Source organism: Silurus aristotelis, assembly GCF_946808225.1.
Source record: "Silurus aristotelis genome assembly, chromosome: 14".
In the NCBI taxonomy this organism is placed as follows: domain Eukaryota; kingdom Metazoa; phylum Chordata; class Actinopteri; order Siluriformes; family Siluridae; genus Silurus; species Silurus aristotelis.
The window spans coordinates 15,218,350-15,238,129 of record NC_139587.1 but is presented as its reverse complement, the minus strand read 5'-3'; the positions used below and the strand labels follow the sequence as shown (position 1 = coordinate 15,238,129).

The following is a 19,780-nucleotide window of genomic DNA, read 5'->3' as shown; positions in this document are numbered from 1 at the left end:
TGCACAGATGTCCTACAGTATGCGTGGTCAAAGTATTTGGTTTCTGTTTCTTGTCTTCTTTTAAATAACTATGAACAGACTGTTTAAATGTCAGCTGCCAGCACTGGACTGGTTTAGAAAGACTCAGAGAACTTGTGGGTGTAAAACATTTGCCTTTCAGGCTCACCAAATGACTGTACTAATTAACATAGGTGTAGGTTTTCAAATAACATGTTAATTTAAATGCAGGGAGCCTAAATCATAAGGTAAAGCATGGTGCCTGCTGTTGTTTTATATATAACTGAAAAGGAGAAGGGTAATAACATTAAATTACTTGGAATACATGTAGAAGGCTACAGTGTCATGAGAAACATAAACACTTTTTTTATTTACTATGAATAGGTATTTTGATGTGATGTGCAGTCCAGCAGACAATTAGCTTTAAAATAGAATAGAAGATTGCTCATGTGCCTAATTGAACACAGAATATAAATTCTGTACAGACAGTGTTCAAACTTCAGCCATGCCACCAAGTTCATGATTGCTTAGACATAAGGGCATATATTCATCTAAACCTAAATTAAACCTAAAATCTACAAAATTATTTTTTCCCTATAATTAGTAACCTGTGCTCATTACAGTGCTGTGATTTAAAACACACCCACACATACTTTCATGTAGCCCCAGGACCCACAAATAATTCCTTATGCTAAAAAGAACAAACTTCTGCTTGATAATTCATTGGTGTACATTCAATTTGGTAAAACTTTAATTTAAGTACATCCCATTCATTACAAAGATTTAATGTTCAAGCCAGCTAGTTTAGTACTTGTACAGCTTTCTATTTTAATCCTGAATTTCAGCTGACATCTAGCTTTAATGTCTCCAGAGACCAATCAGTCTCCTCTAAGGAGAACATGAGACAGACAGTATCCTTATAATATAAACCCAAACACAGTATATAAACTTAATGTTGTCCTAATAATTATACATTTTACAGTAAGTAACAGACTTGGAGTCATACATAAAATGTGACATACTCTACCAGTCTGCTTGTAAAAGAAATTTCTTCATTTTATGGTGTATTCTTCTTCTTCTTCTTCTTCCTCTTCTTCTTCTTCTTCTTCTTTCGGCTTATTCCATTAGGGTTCGCCACAGTGGCTCATCCGTTTCCTTACCCCCCGGTCCTCTACATCTGCCTCTTTCAAACCAACTACCTGCATGTCTTTCCTCACCACATCCATAAACCTCCTTGGCCTTCTTCATTTCCTCCTTCCTGGTGGCTCCATCCTCAGCATTCTTCTGCCGATATACCCCATGTCCCTCCTCTGCACATGTCCAAACCATCTCAATCTCGCCTCCCTCACCTTGTCTCCAAAACGTCCCACATGTGCTGGTGTATTCTATTATTATAAAATCACAATGTCAACAACAGCACCATATATATATTTTGGAACTATACAGTGACTAAGAAGTAGTAAAAAAAAAAAAATAATAAAAGTTTACATTTAAAGCTTTGAAGAAGAATGATCGTATTTTTGGCATCTTCTCCAGCAGCTTTATGTGAGTGATTTACCCAGGAAGCTTTTATTTTAATAGCTCCCAAATAGGCAGGACTCTTTATTGCTTCTCCTAAAATCCAAATGAAAAGGAATTGCTTTAGAAAACAATTTCATAATAAGACTAACTGTTTCAAACATACATTTGAAATTCTAAATATTGGTTCGAAGGTTTCTACTTGGCTAGAAAACAATTTTAACTATAAGCCCTTTTTCAAAATGTCATAAAATAATGAAATATGTGTATTCACGCCAGTGCCCAAACATTTGAATAGCAGTATATGATGTGAAGAGTACAAGGCATGAAAATGTGCTCACCTCTTCTGGTTACCAGCACTTGGGTGACCATCTAGCAAACTTCACCTACAGTGCATCTGAAAAGTATTCACAGGGCTTCCCTTTTTCCAGATTTTGTTATGTTGGAGTGTGGCAGCGGGGGGCGTGGCTGAGCGCCGGGTTTGTGTATGGAGGGCGAGGCCGGGGGAGGCAAGCGGTAGGAAACGCACACCTGTTGGGGATGTATCTAATCAGTGTTTTGTTTTGCAGTGAGCAGGGGAAAAGGATAAAAGGAAGGGTGAGAAGAGATACTGAGAGACGTGTGTGTGCATGCATGTGCGTGAAAGTGTAAAAATCTAATAAAGAAACCTGGTTCCATTAAAACTGGTCGCCGCCTCGATGTTCTTACTTCCCCTGAACTGTACGCTCTCCTTCCTACAGCTTTATTTTCCTCTAAATTCTACAAACAATACCCAATTATGGCAACATAAAAGAGGTTTGTTTGAAATCTTTGCAAATTTATTACAGATAAAAAATATAAAATATCACATGTACATAAGTATTTATAGCCGTTGCTCAATAATTTGTTGAAGCTCCTTTGGCACCAATTACAGCCTCAAGTCTTTTTTGAGTATGAAGCTACAAGCTTGGCACACCTATTTTTGAGCAGTTTCTCCCATTCTTCTTTACTGAACCTCTCAAGCTCCATCAGATTGGATGGGGAGTGTCTGTGCACATTTGTGCAAGATTTTATTCAGGTTCAAGTCTGGGCTCTGGCTGGTCATGTCGTAGCAACTCTCGTATAGCAACTCTCAGGTCGTAGTCCTGATGGAGGATAAACTGTTGCCCCAGTATGAGGTCTAGAGTGCTCTGGAGCAGTTTTTATTTATTTATTTTTTTTTTATCAAGGATGTCTCTGTACATTGCTGCATTCATCTTTTTCTTGATCCTGACTAGTCTCCCAGTTCCTGCCACTGAAAAACATCCCCACATCATGATGCTGCCACCACTATGCTCCACTGCCTTTTACTGAGGAGTGGCTTCCGTCTGCCCACTCTATTATACAGGCCTGATTAGTGCTGCAGAGATAGTTGTTCTTCTGGAAGGTTCTTCTCTCTCTCTCCACACAGAAACACTGGAGCTCTTTCAGAGTGACCATAAGGTTCTTGGTCACCTCCCTGAATAAAGCTTTTCTGCCACGATCGCTCAGTTTGCCCGGGTGGCCCGCTCTAGGAAGAGTCCTGGTGGAGTCCAAACTTGGAAGTATGGAGGCCATTGTGCTCATTGGGACCATCAATGCTGCAGAATTCTTTTGTATTCTTCCCAAGATCTGTGCCTCGATACATTTCTGTCTCGAAGGTCTACATGCAATTCCTTGGACTTTATGGCTTGAATTTTGCTCTGACATGCACTGTTAACTGTGGGACCTTATATAGACAGGTCTCTGCCTTTTCAAATCATTTCCAATCCACTGAATTTACCTGAGCTTAATTTTGAGATTTCAAACAAACTTTCACATTGTCATTATGGGTTAATGTTCGTAGAATTTTTAGAAAATAATGAATGTAATCCATTTTGGAATAAAGCTGTAACATAACAAAATGTGGATAAAGTGAACTGCTGTGAATACCTTCCGGGTGCACTGTATATGTGGCAGAAGGCTGTAAGAAGCCATAAATGTCAAAGTGTGCATAAAATGTGTCAGAAATTAGGAGTTGACAGTGCAGCATCTGAATACGCCTGAATGATCAGGAGATGATGTGCACAGAGCAGTGTTATGTTTCTGTCAAGGAACCACCGGCCACGCCTTCCCTCAGCACCCAGCACGCTCGCAGCGCCTCACCCACTTACCAATCACCGTCACCTGTTTACCATCATCTCTCCCCCTACTTTAGGCCCTCACTTTTATTCACTCACTCGTTCTACAGTGGATTTTTTGCTGCCAAAACAGTCCTGACCCATCAAGCATTAACAACATTATCGTCTACAGCAATTTGAGCTACAGGAGCTCGTCTATTGGATCTGACCACACTGGCCAGCCTTCTCTTCTCACATGCATCAATAAGCCTTGGCCGCCCATGACCCTGACATCGGTTCACGACTGTTCCTTCCTTGGAGCACTTTGATAGATACTGACCACTGCAGACCGGGAACAGCCCACAAGAGCTGTAGTTTTGGAGATGCCCTGACCCAGTCATCGAACAATGACAATTTGGGTGTTGTCAAACTCAAATCCTTACACTTGCCCATTTTTCCTGCTTCTAACACGTCAACTTCGACAACAAAATGTTTATTTGCTGTCTAATATATCCCACTCACTAACAAGTGCTATGATGAACAGATAATAAGTGCTATTCACTTCACCAGTCATTATGTTATAATGTCATAATGTTCGCCTGGTTGGTGTACATACTCCAGCATTTCCAGGTTAATTTCAGTATACATGGTTTTTCAAAGCACACATACAAATTTGATCTGCCAATAATTCAAACATGAAACTCCAGTCTACTAATACAGTGCACTTATATATAAAATGACCAGATTGTAATTATTTGTATCATATTGCACCATTAAAACACTGATTTCCCATATAATATCCCTTTCTATGTACTATATCTTTTTTAACAGTAATAGTGAAGAAAAACAAACACATACAGTATCTCACAAAAGTGAGTGCACCCCTCACATTTCAGCAACCATTTTATTATATCTTCTCAAGTGACAATACTATAGAAATAAAAATTGGATATACTTCAGAGTAGTCACTGTGCAGCTCAATATACAGCCATTATTGTCTAAATAACTGGCAAAAACACCCTAAGTGAATGTCAAAACTGTGTCCAAAGTGTGAATATTTTGTGTGAGCACCATTGTTATCTAGCACTGCCTCAATCCCCCCCACAGGTGCCCAATAGGGTCCAGATCTGGAGACATACTTGGTCACTCCATCACCTTCACCATCAGCTTCCTCATCTTGGCAGTGTGTTTGAGGTTGTTATTTTGTTGGAAAACTGCTGTTCTGTCCAGCTTCCAAAGGGAGGGCATCGTGTTCTGCTTTAGAATGTCACAGTACATGTTAGAATCCATGTTTCCCTCAATGAACCAAAGCTCCCCAGTACCAGCAGCACACATGCAGCTCCAGATCACGATGCTTCCACCATCATGCTTAACTGTAGGCAAAACACATTTTTTTTAGTACTCCTCACCAGGAAACACCACACATGCTGGACACCATCTGAACCAAACAGCTTTATCTTAAGTTTGTCTCATTAGACCACAGAACATGGTATCACTAATTCATGCTTTTGGACAGGTTGTCTTCAGCAAACTGTGAGTCAGCTTCAGAAGAGGCTTCCTTCTGGGATGATGGCAATGCAAATTGACTTGCTGCAGTGTGCTGCATTTGGTCTTAACACTGACAATCGAACCTTCTGCTTTTGCAACCTCTAAAGAAATGCTGGCAGCACCTATGTGTCTGTTTTTTTAAGCCAGTTTCTGTACCTGATGCACATCACAAGGACTCAGCTTCTTTGATGGACCCTTGTGAGGCCTGTTCTGAATGGAACCCGTCTTGAAAAACCTCTATATGACCCTGGCAACTGCACTGTAACTCAGTTTCACGGTGTTACCAATTCATGAGCTCCCATGTTGAACATCCAGTAGTCAGTATAAGAGAATTGTATTTAAAGCACCATATTTTAAGTGCTTTTATACAAAATACACACATTTATATGGTCCTGTCAAGCAGACAGAATGAAATGAACATGAACATGATGAATAGGACATGTGGGTTTGCGTGGTTACACAATGTACACTGTTATTACTTAGGGTGTACTCTTTGTTGCCAGCTATTTTGATATTATTGGCTGTGTATATCACTCAAAAAAAATCAATTAATGACAATGTCTTGAACCACATTACATGTAACATTTGTGTAACATAAAAGAGAGAGACTATTTACTGGTAAATACACAATATGGACAAAGGTTTGTGGACAACTCTTCTGGGCAGATAAATCTTGGAGTGTTCTTTGTTTAGATATGTGCTCATTTAGCCATGAGGGCATTAGTAAAGTCAGATACAGTAGGGTAAGTTTATTGCCTGGGGTCAATGTTCGAATTCTTCTTAAAGGCATTCAGTTAAAGTCAGAGCTCTATAGCAGGCCACTTAATATCTTCCACTCAAGCCCATGTCAATCAAATCTTCATGTAGCTTGCATTGTGCACTGGGGCATTTTTATGCTGGAACAGGTTTGGGTCTCCTAGTTCAAGTGAAGTGAAAGTTTAATTCTACTATACACAAGACATTCTATAAAATTGTGTGTTTCCAACTTTCTAGTTTGGGGAAATATCAGATATAATTTGAAAGCTCAGGTGTCACAATATCTTTGTCTAAATAGTGTAAGTGTAATTAGTGTCAATTATGTAAAATTTTTCATTGTAATGTCAGATTGTTTTTAATATTATTATTATTATTATTATTATTATTATTATTATTATTATTATTTTTATTATTATTGTTAATATTATTACACTGAACATTAAGCATGAAACTGGGTTGCATGCACAGAACACTTACAAGGATTTGCATTGCTTGACACTGCCAACACAAATTAGTACAGCTCATACTACATGACTCAGTGCAACAACAAATACTACATAAAGAATGTGCTCATGTGATGTACCTCATAACATTTGATATTTATACATACATTTCTAGGTTTGAAAACACCTTCTCATTTTATCTTTATTTCTTTTTTTTCTTTTATATTTTTTTTTACATTTTACATTTATACTATAGACATCTAAACTATGAAACAACACAAATGGAATTATGTAGTAAACAAAAACCTCAAATAAACCAGAATATGTTTTATATTTTAGATTGTCCAAAAATAGATATATTGAACTTTAATGGCAGCTTGGCAACCTCATTAACCTTTTTAATTCACAGTTGTGCCTTGTCTAGTGATTTGTGACATTTGTGACATTTCTTGTCTCCTTTTTTGTGCTTTAGATCAACAATTTTCTTGAGTAGAGAGTCAACAGCACTATAAGTGCCACTACAACTACTGTGGAAATCCATGGCAAGAAACATTCAGGTAAGTAAAGAAAAAAGTCATTAATAAATGAAAGTCAGTCAATCTAAAGAAATCTCAAGAACTTTAATCGTATCCAAAAGTGCACTCACCAAAACTATCAAATGCTATGATGAAACAGGTTCTCATGAAGACTGACCCAGAAAAGTTAGCCCAAGACTTACCTCTGCTTTGCTCTTTGTTAGAATTACAGGACTCAGAAACCACTGATTTACATAAAAGCTTTTCAAAACTCAAGTTTCAGACATATTTCAACATCCACTGGTCAGAGGAGACTGAATGAGTCAGGCCTTCATGGTCGAAATTGTAGCAAAGAAATTATTACTTTGGAAGTGCAAGCAGAAGAGACTTGTGGACCAAGAATCACAATTGATATAAGATCAGTGGTCTTTTTTGGGTATACAGCGAGTGAACGGACAGTTTCCAAATTTGTGGTTTCACTGTGAAGCATAGAGGAAATGTTGCGATGGTATGGGGGTGCTTTGCTGGTGACACTTTGGTGATTTTGTCAAAATTGAGGACACACAACCAGCATGACAACAACAGCATATTGCAATGATACGCCATGACTCCAAAATGACTCCAAACACACCTAGGTTATGTAAGAGCTATTTGTCTAAGAAATAGAGTGATGGAGCATTGCATCAGATGATCTAGCCTCCACAATCACCCAATCTAAATCCAGTTGAGATGGTTTGAGTTGGACTGGAGAGTAAATGAAAAGCCTACAACAAGCACTCAACAACTCTGGGAACTCCTCAAACTATTCCAGGTGACAACCTAATGAGAGTGACAAAAGGAATTGAAAATGTAAAGCATATTCTTGGTTATTTAACACATTTTTGTTAATTACATAAGTCCATGCATTCCCTTATATAGTTTGGATGGCTTAATATTAATGAACAAAGTTGAATATAATAATAATAATAATAATAATAATGATGATGATGATGATGATGATGATGATGATGATGATATTAATAATAATAATAATAATAATAATAATAATAATAATAATAATAAAGAAAAAACCCTGAAAGAGAAGGTGTGTCCAAACTTTTAACTGGTACTACATGTATGTGTGTGCGTGTATACTGTATATATTAGATTAGATTGGATTAGATTAGATTAGATTAGATTCAACTTTATTGTCATTGTGCAAGATACATGCCAATAAAATGCAATTAGCATCTAACTGTAATTGCATAAGTGGCCTACTTACAACAAATAGCAGTATGTTAAATAAGGGTATGGTCTATATATACAGAGGTGAGAGTGAATTTAACAATAAATGTACAGAGGGTGTAATAAGATATAGTATATATAGTAATATACAGCATAACTGTGCAAAGATAAGGATAAGACATGTCAGAAATAACATGCTTAAATAACATGATATACAAACCCAATGCCAACAAAGTTGGGACACTGTACAAATTGTGAATAAAAAAGGAATGCAATAATTTACAAATCTCATAAACTTATATTTTATTCACAATACATTATAGATAACATATCAAATGTTAAAAGTGAGACATTTTGAAATGTCATGGCAAATATTGTCTCATTATGGATTTCATGAGAGCTACACATTCCAAAAAAGTTGGGACAGGTAGCAATAAGAGGCCGGAAAAGTTAAATGTACATATAAGGAAGAGCTGGAGGACCAATTTTCAACTTATTAGGTCAATTGGCAACATGATTGGGTATAAAAAGAGTGGCAGTGTCTCTCAGAAGTCAAGATGGGCAGAGGATCACCAATTCACCCAATGCTGCGGCGAAAAATAGTGGAGCAATATCAGAAAGGAGTTTCTCAGAGAAAAATTGCAAAGAGTTTGAAGTTATCATCATCTACAGTGCATAATATCATCCAAAGTTTCAGAGAATCTGGAACAATCTCTGTGCGTAAGGGTTAAGGCCGGAAAACCATACTGGATGCTCGTAATCTTCGGGCCCTTAGACAACACTGTATCACATACAGGAATGCTACTGTAATGGAAATCAGAACATGGGCTCAGGAATACTTCCAGAAAACATTGTCGGTGAACACAATCCACCGTGCCATTCGCCATTGCCGGCTAAAACTCTATAGGTCAAAAAAAGCCATATCTAATCATGATCCAGAAGCGCAGGCATTTTTTTCTGGGCCAAGGCTCATTTAAAATGGACTGTGGCAAAGTGGAAAACTGTTCTCTGGTCAGATGAATCGAAATGTTAAGGTCTTTTTGGAAAACTGGGACGCCATGTCATCCGGCGTAAAGAGGATAAGGACGACCAAAGATGTTATCAGCGCTCAGTTCAGAAGAGAATGAGTGTGTGTGGCATGGGCAGCTTACACATCTGGAAAGGCACCATAAATGCTGAAAGGTATATCCAAGTTCTAGAACAACACATGTTTCCATCCAATGAATATGTCCTTTGTAGACTGTGTTTTTTATAAATGTCCTCCAAGGTGGGTTGCAGAGTGCCGATGATTAGCTTGGCGGTTTTCACCAACCTCTAAAGGTTTTTACAGTCTGAAGCAGTGGAGTTGCTGTATGACACTGAGATGGCAATTATGTTTTATTTATATATGTATAAACCCTTAAAAGCTCAGCTGACCAGCTGAAAAAACATAGAACTGGTATACTTAATGCTAATGGTTGGTAAAGAACTGCTACCAGTGATACACCATGCACACTATTTATAAAAAAAATAAAAAATAAAAATAGCACAACAGTAATGCAATTAGAAAAAGATCTTACCATTGTGCATCAGTTTAGTTACTAATAAGTATAATGCTAAATACCCTACCATCTGGCAAAGATTGGCTTAGCATGTATTTTGGCAGCTGGTCGGAGCAAGCTGGATTCTCCAGCAGGATAAACACCATTAAGTTGAAAGAAATTATGACAAGCAGACAACAGTCAGCTCTAATGATGTACACAATTTAATGTGGATAATGAAAATGAGGTACAGAAACAGATGGTTATGAAAGTGGTTTAGGGAACAGTCAGTCGGCATCACTTCTTTATAGAAAGAATTTGAGGAATTCTCTCAGTTATTGCCCAGTTTCTGAAAAACTTGTTAACATTTATCTAAAATGTAAATTCTACACATTTTCACTCCCAACTCATCACATATGGAGGCCTTCATCAGGTTCCTTTGGCATCACCTTTTGACCCCCTGCATAACCCTTTTTCATAATTTTTTTAACATGCAGGGAACAGGTAAGGGTTAGTTGGGAGTGAGAATGTGACGCTGAACTCTGTTTTACAGATGGCAAAAGGTGATATCAGACAGCGAGTGAATTTTAAATAAAAAATCAGTTGGAGAGCTACATAAATATGACCTCCGGGCAGTCTGCTTACCTAAAACACGTCAAATTTCAACACCACTGGCTTTGGTTTAGAGATCTATAGAAGTCTATGGGAATCCCTGCACATTAAAAAAAAAATGCAAAAAGTGCCAAGGGATCGTGATGAAAGTGTCCATATGGAAGTGAGAACGTGCTCATAGATTTGGTCTCTTGCATGGCTCATGGTCATTGAAGCTTATCATTTCTTATCCAGCTAATAGATAGGCTTGATTTTGTTTCTTTAAAACCATATAACTGCATTTTTCTTTTTTCCAAGTTGCATTTTTAAAGAACAGGAGAGAAAAGTTGACAGAGAAAAGTGATGTCCATGACTGGCTTGTCCTACTGTGCTTGATATTTTAAAAGAAGTATGTCATCCCTTCCACCCACCGAGTATTTCTCTTTTCCTGAGGGCATGCTCTGATCACAGTGCCAAATAAGAAGGCATGGGGTGCAGTCCAATGTATCCCAAAGGTTTTCACTGGGGTTGAGGTCAGGGCTCTGTCAAGGCCACTCAAGTTGTTTTATTTGGACCATGGCAAACCATGTATTCACGGAGTGCATAACACCTGAGTGCCAGACCAGTAGCATGCAAACATGTTGCATATGAGTGCTAGCAGACACTTATGAAAAGCCACTCACACATGAGTAATTGCAAAAAACAAAAAAAAAAAAATAAGGATCACAGCTTACCTCAAGCTACAGTCATGCAAGGTGTAAAAATGAGGTCCTGCATGTACAATGAGCAAAGGAGTAGGGAAACAATAGCTGTGTTCTACAGTCTTTTTGTAACTTTAATGAGGGCCTAAGGTTTTTCAAAGCTGGAGCTTCCAATTCATTACACATAAATGCCATAAAGCCTTCAGAAAAATATAATTAACTTCAATTACTTTGTTTTATAGTGTTCCAGTTCAGCAGTTCAATGAAATTACAAAATAACACAGTAAGATGTAATCTCATGGCTGCCTCCTTGTGTTTTTTTTTTAGAGTGCAACCATGGTAGTTTAGAATTGTTCCAAGTAAAGCAGGTTTTCTATACTTTTCTCACTGAAAGGATCAATTTAAAAATGTGTTAGTGTTAATAGCGCATGTGCTACAGTTGGTAGGTTGAAAAACACACAGTATTTCTTTATATACCCTGCTAGCCAAGTTCTTCACAAGCCAGAAAAAAAGCAACTGCACTTCCTGAAATCCTTGATTTGAGAAGCACAAGGAAACATACAAGAAAATAAGATAAAGCCAGTTGCTCCACACACTACCTCCTTTTCTTTGGTGAAGAAGTGTTGTATCATCAATCTTTCAGCTGTTTATTATCTACAGAAGTAGGCTGCCGCCCCCGGCCTGGCCACTGGCCTAATTGAAGACGGTGCCAAAAAAGGAGCTGCCCTATAAATCAACCTCCACTTGTACATCCCGATATTAGTCTTCCTGAGGACATGCGCATCCGTACTGTACATCAGACCTGTACTGTATACAACTACATGGCCTTCACCCCAAAGAAGAGGTGAGAAGTGACAGAAAGTATTAGAGAACATGCTTTATATTCCTGTGTCTGCATGAATCTCATTAAACACAGGTTCTTTCCTTGCTGGCTTCAACTCTTCTCTGATATATTGGCACTACTGTGACACTGCACACGTCAATCACTTCCTTCACCCTTTTTTAATACAGAGCTGCCAATCCTGCTGTCATGACTAGTTTTATAGTAAAGATGTGCATGTGCTGCTATTTACGTTACATAACGCGAAAATTCTGAATTCAAGAATGGTTCAAAGGTAAGAGTTTCACGGGCTATCAAGTGGTGCAATTCAAAAAAGTTTGAAGTGGTGCAGTTCTAATTATTGACGCCCTCTGAAATGGCCTAGAGCTACAATTACACTGTTTGTTAATTGCTGCTTAGGAGAGGCACTCATCGCCCCCTCTCATGTCGAAAAACAACTTTCTGTTACTGTTGCCTGCCTAGATTAAGTGGCTCTCACAGTAGGGTTGATGGCCAGTGTTAATTGCAAAAGTATGAATAATTTAGCTTGGTATTGGCTAGATGAGATGAAAAAGCCGACAGTCAATATGACCGCTCCATCTGAGAAGCCACAGGGATCCCCTAAGGCAAAGGTCTGAAAGATCTTGGGTTAGATACTGAGGGGTTTAAAATTGCTGGTTAACAGAAACATTAGAAATAGAAACATAGCCATCAGGGTTCTTTCCCAGTTTGCTTATTCAGCTCCTTCTGTACTACTAATGCCACTAATGGTAGCTGTTTCATGGGGTTAAGTTAGTCCATTTTTAGGCCATGTTTAATTTTATTGCCGTAACAAGCTTCAGGTATACCTGAGATTTTTTATTTTCTGAAAAGGGGCAATGGAGAAGAAAATGCTTATAGGGCTCACCACCTGCAGGAGGGACCGTAAGGGACGGTGCTGTGAGGATTGGGCAGCAGTCGAAGGCGGGGGCCTGCTTAGACTGCTGCCCCCGCGACCCGAATTACGGATAAGCGGGAGAAAATGAATGAATGAATGAATGAATGCTTATAGGCTAATGCTTACAACGAGAAACTGCACACAGTTCAATATGAAAAACCTCATTTCTAAATTTTGTATTCTGTTCATTGCCAATATCATAATTATATCATTAACTCTGGACAGGATTCTGAGCTTGCAAATCCCCCCCCCCTCTCCTTTTTTTTTCTATCAGAATTTTTTTTTTATTTTTTTTATTTTTTTTTATTGTTAGAGTAGGGCATGACTTTTATTGAGACATGAATTAAAGTTGCAAGCCTGCCATCTAGCGGAGGACAAATTAATTGAATACATTTTGGGAATATACTTTTGGTTGTTGCACATCTACGATGTGTTGGGCCACTGAGTAAAACGTAAACATAAACAGAATGAAATTATTAGCAAATTTCCTAAACCCATATTTTATTCACAATAAAACATGGAAAACATATTGAGTGTTTAAACTGAGTAAATGTGCCTGAGAAAATGTTAAGAAAAAAAAAGATAATTTTGAATTTGATGGCTGCATTATTACAAAAAAAAAGAACATGTTGCAGCTGGTTAACTTATTAACTGCATCTACAAATTGTGGAGAAATTTCTAAATAATATTCTTTAACATGAAATTAAAATAAATAAAAATATTTAATGATCTACAGTACATAATATTATTAAAACCGATAATAATAATTTCCGAGAATTTCAAGAACACTCTGGACACGGGTTTTAAAAATCAATTTTAAGGACAAGGGTAAAAATCAATATTGGGTGCCGGTGATCTTTAGGCCCTCAGGCGGCACTGCACTTAAAACAGGCATAATTCTGTGATGGAAATCACTGCATGGGCTCAAAAACACTTCCAGAAATCATTATCTGTGAACACAGTTCGCTGTGTCATTTACAAATGCAGGTTAAAGCTCAGTCATGCAAAGAAAAAGCCATATGTCAAAATGATCCAGAAACGGCATCAATTTCTCTGGGCCAAAGCTCATTTAAAATGCTGGCACACAACAATGCCTGGGGTATAAAGAAACTAGAGATTGTGAGTCACCGTGGCCACTCACTACATACCAGAGTCTAACAAATGTAAAAGACTGAATAAAATGTTTCCATTTATTTCATTTTATTTAAATAAATTTCATTATTGCTAGTTTCAACAACATAAAAAGTGTATTTCATCAATTAGATTTATTCTATCTAATTTTTATTAAATAATATTTTATATATTATTTAACAAAGCAGACATTTTTTTAATAATGTTTTAAAAATGTAAACTGTTGATATATACATACACGAGTGTGTGTGTGTGTGTGTGTATATATATATATATATATATATATATATATATATATATATATATATATATATATATATATATATATATATATACAGTACAGACCAAAAGTTTGGACATATATATATTTGGAATATATATATATATATATATATATATATATATATATATATATATATATATATATATATATATATATATATATATATATATATATTCGTTCGTTCGTTCGTTTTTGTTTCCCCTTTTGAATCAGAGGAGACCGAAAGCAAGGCACATCGGCTGAGAGCGCGGCACGCTGTCCTCCTTTTCCAACCCACTTCCAAAAGAGGAGAGGGATATATATATATATATATATATATATATATATATATATATATATATATATATATATATATATAGCCTGTATTTGTGGATACATTTCTTTCTCTCTCTCTCTCTCTCTCTCTCTCTCTCTCTCTCTCTCTCTCTCTCTCTTTCCCTGTCTCACTCACACACTCACACACACACAAAATACTGCAATGCTGTGTGGGTTGAACAAACATACTGTTGCACTTTGGAGTGCTGGCTCAGGTTATTTGCCTTTGACCAAAGCGTGGAATAAATTTGCTCTAAACAGCTATGGCTTCATTTTTTGTTGTTTTTCTCTTTTGTGTTTTGCTACAAGAAAAGCCAGAGATCTTTGCAGGTAAGTCATCTAGTAGCTCACATCATTCAAACTAGGATAAAGGAAGACATCAAAATGCCTTTTGGCCTCCTTTTTTATTAATAACATTACATACAATGGTACTTTAAAGACTAGTAATGAAAGTTTAAGTGCCTGCTGTAAGCACAGTTTAAAGATTTGTGCTGTCTTAATCACTTCAGGACTCTCTATTTCTCTTTAGGGCCAGTGTTTCTTGATAAGTGGGAGGCAGATACTGTTTTGCAGAGGTCCAAGCGGGCAAACACAGTTGCCTTTGAGGAGTTTTTCAAAGGCAATTTGGAACGAGAGTGCATGGAGGAGAGGTGCAGCGTGGAGGAGGCCAGAGAAGTTTTCGAAAATGATGAGAAAACAGTGAGTAACAGAAGAACTCACAGTACCATGTGTATCTCAAAACTCTACCAATCACTGTACATTTTAAAACACAGATGTGACATGACTAAACATGGGTTTGTGGGTTTTGCAGATGGAGTTTTGGTCAAGTTATGCATGTAAGTTGTTTTAACTTTTTACTGGAACTAGATTTCAGGGGTAAATTTGGGCAAAGATACATTTTGCCACAAACACTGGCTCTCAACAAATATTTTAATATTTCAGATGGGAACCCATGTAAAGAAACACCATGTAAAAACCAGGGCACATGTGAGCACCAAAAGAACACATACATATGTCACTGCCAAACAGGTTTCACTGGAGAGAACTGTGAAATAGGTGAGACCAAAGATCTCTCCCTAAAAAAATGACTAATGCCCCTTTGAAAACAGCACGATCTCAGTCATTTCTCAATGTGATCAACATGATCCCTCTTTGTTTACACTGTTTAGTGGCTGTCAGGAACTGTGATGTTAACAACGGCGGCTGCATTCATTTCTGTTCCACAATGGAGACTCAAGGGGCAGTGTGTTCTTGTGCTACTGGGTACAAACTGGTGGAGAAGGTTAAATGTGTGCCTGAAGGTAATCTACAAGTATATACCCCCCCCCCCCCCACACACACACACACACACACACAAAGTGAATGCTGTTAAATCTAAATTATATGTCTTCTTGTGTGTTTACAGTGAATTTTCCCTGTGGTGTAAGAAAAACAAGCACAAGAATCATTGTGAGGTCTGTAGGCTCCAACCTGCCTAACACAACACAACCTGATACAAATGCTACACTCCCAAAAGTTCCTATCACCAACCAAACCAGAAGCCAAAAGCCAAAAGAAAAGGGCAAAATCACACCTTCACGTATAAAACTACCCATATGGTTCTATAACAGCACAGAGTGGATCAACAATAGGACTCGCATCATTGGTGGAGATTCCGCATCCCCTGGAGATATTCCCTGGCAGGTACAGAGAGAGTCTGGGCAATTTCAACACACAGCTGACCATGCTGTTGGTATGAACTGTTAAAATACATCATTATATGTTGGCCAATCTCTAAGAGTAGTTTCACTGATTGGTGTACTGTAGGTGGCGTTAGTGCTGCGCTCCACACAGCAGGTGTTCTGTGGAGGTTCTATTCTAAGCGAGCAGTGGGTCATAACTGCAGCACACTGTATAGAAGAGAGCAAGCAGAAGGCGTTCTTCATAAGAGTAGGTAAGATCCTGGCCATTTTGAAAGAACAATTATTAAAGAATAAATGCACTTTATTTTTTCTCTTTCAGGTTAAAATATAGAATGATTTTCCAAGAAATAAAAAAACAGTACAATTAAGCACTTTATTAGGAACACTAAACTAATACTGGTTATGGCTTCCTTTTGTTTTTAAAACAGCCTTAATTCTTCATTGCATGTTTAAAACACTGCTTTGAGATTCTGGTCCATGTTGACCTGATTGCACCATACAATTCTTGCATATTTCACATTGTTTTTTTTAATTTTATTTTATAGACTTTACATAAATGTGTTCTATTGTAACTTTGCATGTGCATTGTGGTAAAGAAAGTAGGCATTAAAAGTAAATTGTAGCCATGAAAGGATGCAAAGATCAGCAACAATACTCATATAGTCTGTGGCATTCAAGTGAGGATTGGGATTAATGTGGAAGTGTGTTAAGAAAGCATTCATCACACCATTACATCACCACTAACAGCCTGGAATATTGACACAAGGCAGGTTGAATTTATAATGGCATCAAGTTTTAACCCAGCTGAATACTAGTAACACTGTAGCCAGTACTGATGAATTTTAATTTCTGCAGAGAATCAGATCAGGCTACAGTTCTCAGCTGTCTGGTATTGCTGAGCCTCAGCTTTTTGATCTTGGCTGTCAGAAGATACATATAAGGCATTTGGCAAATGTTATTTATCAGAGTGACTTACATTTATCTCATTCATACAGCTGAGCAGTTATGGGGTTAATGGCCTTGCTCAGGGGCCCAGAAGTGGCAGTTTGGTGTGGCTGGGATTTGAACTCACTCCCTTTAGATCCAAAGTACAATGCCTTTACCAATAAGCTTCCTCCTTCCTGGTGGAAATGGAACCCTACATGGTCTTTGGTTGCTGTAGCCTTTGTGCCCCAAAGGTTTTCACATATTATGCATTCTGAAATGCCTTCCTTCTTACCACTTATGTATGGAGTGATTATCTGCTTTAATGTAGACTTTCTGTCAGTTTAAACCAGACTGGCTTTTCTCTCCTGAACTCCCATATCAATGAGACTTCACCATCATAGATGTTACTGGTTTATTTCTTCATTTTGAGTAAGACTGTTGTGCATAAAAACGCACAGTAATTTGCTTAAGAATAGTATAAAACAGTAGGTGTACATATGTTCCTAATAAATTGCTCAGTGAGCCTTAGTGGAAGCATAATGATTAATCAATGACATCTAAATTAAATATAATTTGATCTGGGCCATAGTGACCCATATTCAATTCTGTTTTGTACTAACCTGCACGTCCCACAGGTGAGCACAATGTCAAAAAGAAAGAGGGCACAGAGCAGGATCTCGAGGTGAAGAAGGCCATAACACACCCTCGCTATGACCCAACAACCAGCCTATACAACCATGACATTGCTCTGGTGCACCTACAGAGCTCCATTGTTTTCACTGATCATGTGCGGCCCATCTGCTTCGGGCCCAGCGGCTTTAGTGACACCCTACTTCAATCTGGCTCACCAGCAACTATTAGTGGTTGGGGCCGGCTTCTCTTTCAGGGCCGAAGTGCAGAGACACTACAGATAGCTAAAGTCCCCTTTGTGGACAGGAGCAATTGTAAGGAGAGCAGCAGAGATCGGATTACACACTATATGTTCTGTGCTGGCTATCCGGATGCAGCAAAAGACGCTTGTCAGGGGGACAGCGGGGGACCCCATGCCAACCAGTATCAAGGAACTTGGTTCCTCACTGGCATTGTTAGCTGGGGGGAGGAATGTGCTAAGAAGGGAAAGTATGGTGTATACACACGGGTAGGCGTCTACTACAAATGGATACAATATGTTATGGGGATTACAAAAAAGATGCCATATAATGATGTCGAGTTTTGATTGCAAGTTTTTTTTTTTTTTTTGTCTTTCAGGACTGATTATTATTATATCAAGATTTTTTTTTTTACTATTATATAGCATTTTCTAAATGTTTATCCATAAGCAGTAGCTTTTGTTTGAGTATAAGACTTAAAATAGTTTTCATGTATTGTATTATTGGGTTAAATGTGTGAAAGAGCATCTGGCATCTCGATCTAAAGAGACCATTCACTTGAAAAGTACAGTTCATTTTATGCTTCTTAAAGGAGTTTTGTTGAAGTTGTTGACAACTTCTAAATATGAATGCTTTCTTTATTTCATTGCAGTTTTTATTTTTCTTAAATCCATTGTTTGTTTTTTTTTCATTCATTGCAGACTACTGGCAAAATTTAGTTGACAATATTTAATAAAGGTTAAATAAGAAATAAAAAAAGAAATAAAAGGAAAAACTTGTTGAGACAAAAATTTGGGATGTGCATTCACTAATCAAATCGAGTCCTATATCTCTATTATTATATCTATTACTTTTTTTTTTAAACAAGGCAATACTAACATAAGGTGAAAATGGGATTGAATTCCAAATGTAAAAATGTCTATTAACCCTTGAGCTGCTTAATCCCCATTTAATTGCTTTTGACGATGACATTAGCATTAGCATTTCTTTAAAGCGATCATAAAAATAGGACAAGATTCTAAATGCATGTCATGCAACACCCTCTTCCCTACCCTACTGGACTGGCAGGAATCACTTGATAAATTCATCTTGCAGAGCCCATAAAGCAAGCAGCGTTGCAGCTTTGAACTTGTGCACTTCAGAGGAAGAGGAGAAATGCGGTATGCTAAGAATATCTGACACTTGAAGCCTACTTTTTGATTGTGTGTGCCTGAAAAGACTTATGGCCCAGTTCTGAAAAATCATTGCCGATCAAGGCTTTTAAACCATTTCAGGGGCTTTTCAGAGACACGGAGAGAGAGAGAGAGAGGGGGGGGGGGGTTAAGAAAAAAAAGCATTTCTAGAAAATCATTTATTTAAACATGTATATTTCTTACAGTAGTCCGTATAAAAATGTTCTATAAGTGCTAACGTTTACATTTACAGTATATTGCATACTCCAAATTAATACATTCATTTACATCATTTAAAGCTCTTTAGGCACATTCAACTGGAAATAATTGTGTGCAATGTCCATTTCACAAAGATCTTACAGATTTCGGGGGCTGGCATAGCATTCGGAGCTATAAAGTAAGAACTTGAGAGCAAAATAAATAAATTAGCACCGTAAAGAAATGTGCACTTTAGAGTTGGTCCTGCTGCTTCACCAAACTCATTTCCACTTCAAACGCCAGCATATCAAAGACAGCCCTCCAACTGGGGGCTTGATTTGATGTGGTAAATTCATATAAGTCCACAATCAATATTTAATTATGCGCTGAGCCCAGTAGGCACATTTCATGTCTGCGGTAGAACCGTCTCTAATAGGAAGCCGAGATGTATTAAATAAAAAAAAAGTGTGCATGTTTTATGTCAACTTGGACGTCAATCTCCAGCCTTCATGACTTAATTAAGGATCTTCATGATAC

The 19,780-nt window shown here is 37.7% G+C and overlaps 1 protein-coding gene across 1 annotated transcript; it reads left to right on the top strand.

Moving 5' to 3' along the window:
• The first annotated feature begins 14,562 nt into the window (after positions 1-14,562).
• f9a (coagulation factor IXa) lies at positions 14,563-18,664 on the top strand. Its single transcript, XM_083560083.1, has 8 exons — positions 14,563-14,725; positions 14,925-15,094; positions 15,207-15,231; positions 15,338-15,451; positions 15,565-15,696; positions 15,801-16,078; positions 16,202-16,328; positions 17,640-18,664. The coding sequence occupies exons 1-8, from the start codon at positions 14,659-14,661 to the stop codon at positions 18,218-18,220; spliced, it is 1,494 nt and encodes a 497-aa protein (XP_083416209.1). The 5' UTR covers positions 14,563-14,658; the 3' UTR covers positions 18,221-18,664.
• The last annotated feature ends 1,116 nt before the right edge of the window (positions 18,665-19,780 follow it).

Coding starts and splice junctions, on each gene's coding strand:
- f9a (XM_083560083.1), top strand. CDS start 14,659: ATGGCTTCATTTTTTGTTGTTTTTCTCTTTTGTGTTTTGCTACAAGAA. Junction 14,726..14,924: donor AAAGCCAGAGATCTTTGCAG/GTAAGTCATCTA, acceptor ATTTCTCTTTAG/GGCCAGTGTTTCTTGATAAG. Junction 15,095..15,206: donor TCGAAAATGATGAGAAAACA/GTGAGTAACAGA, acceptor TGGGTTTTGCAG/ATGGAGTTTTGGTCAAGTTA.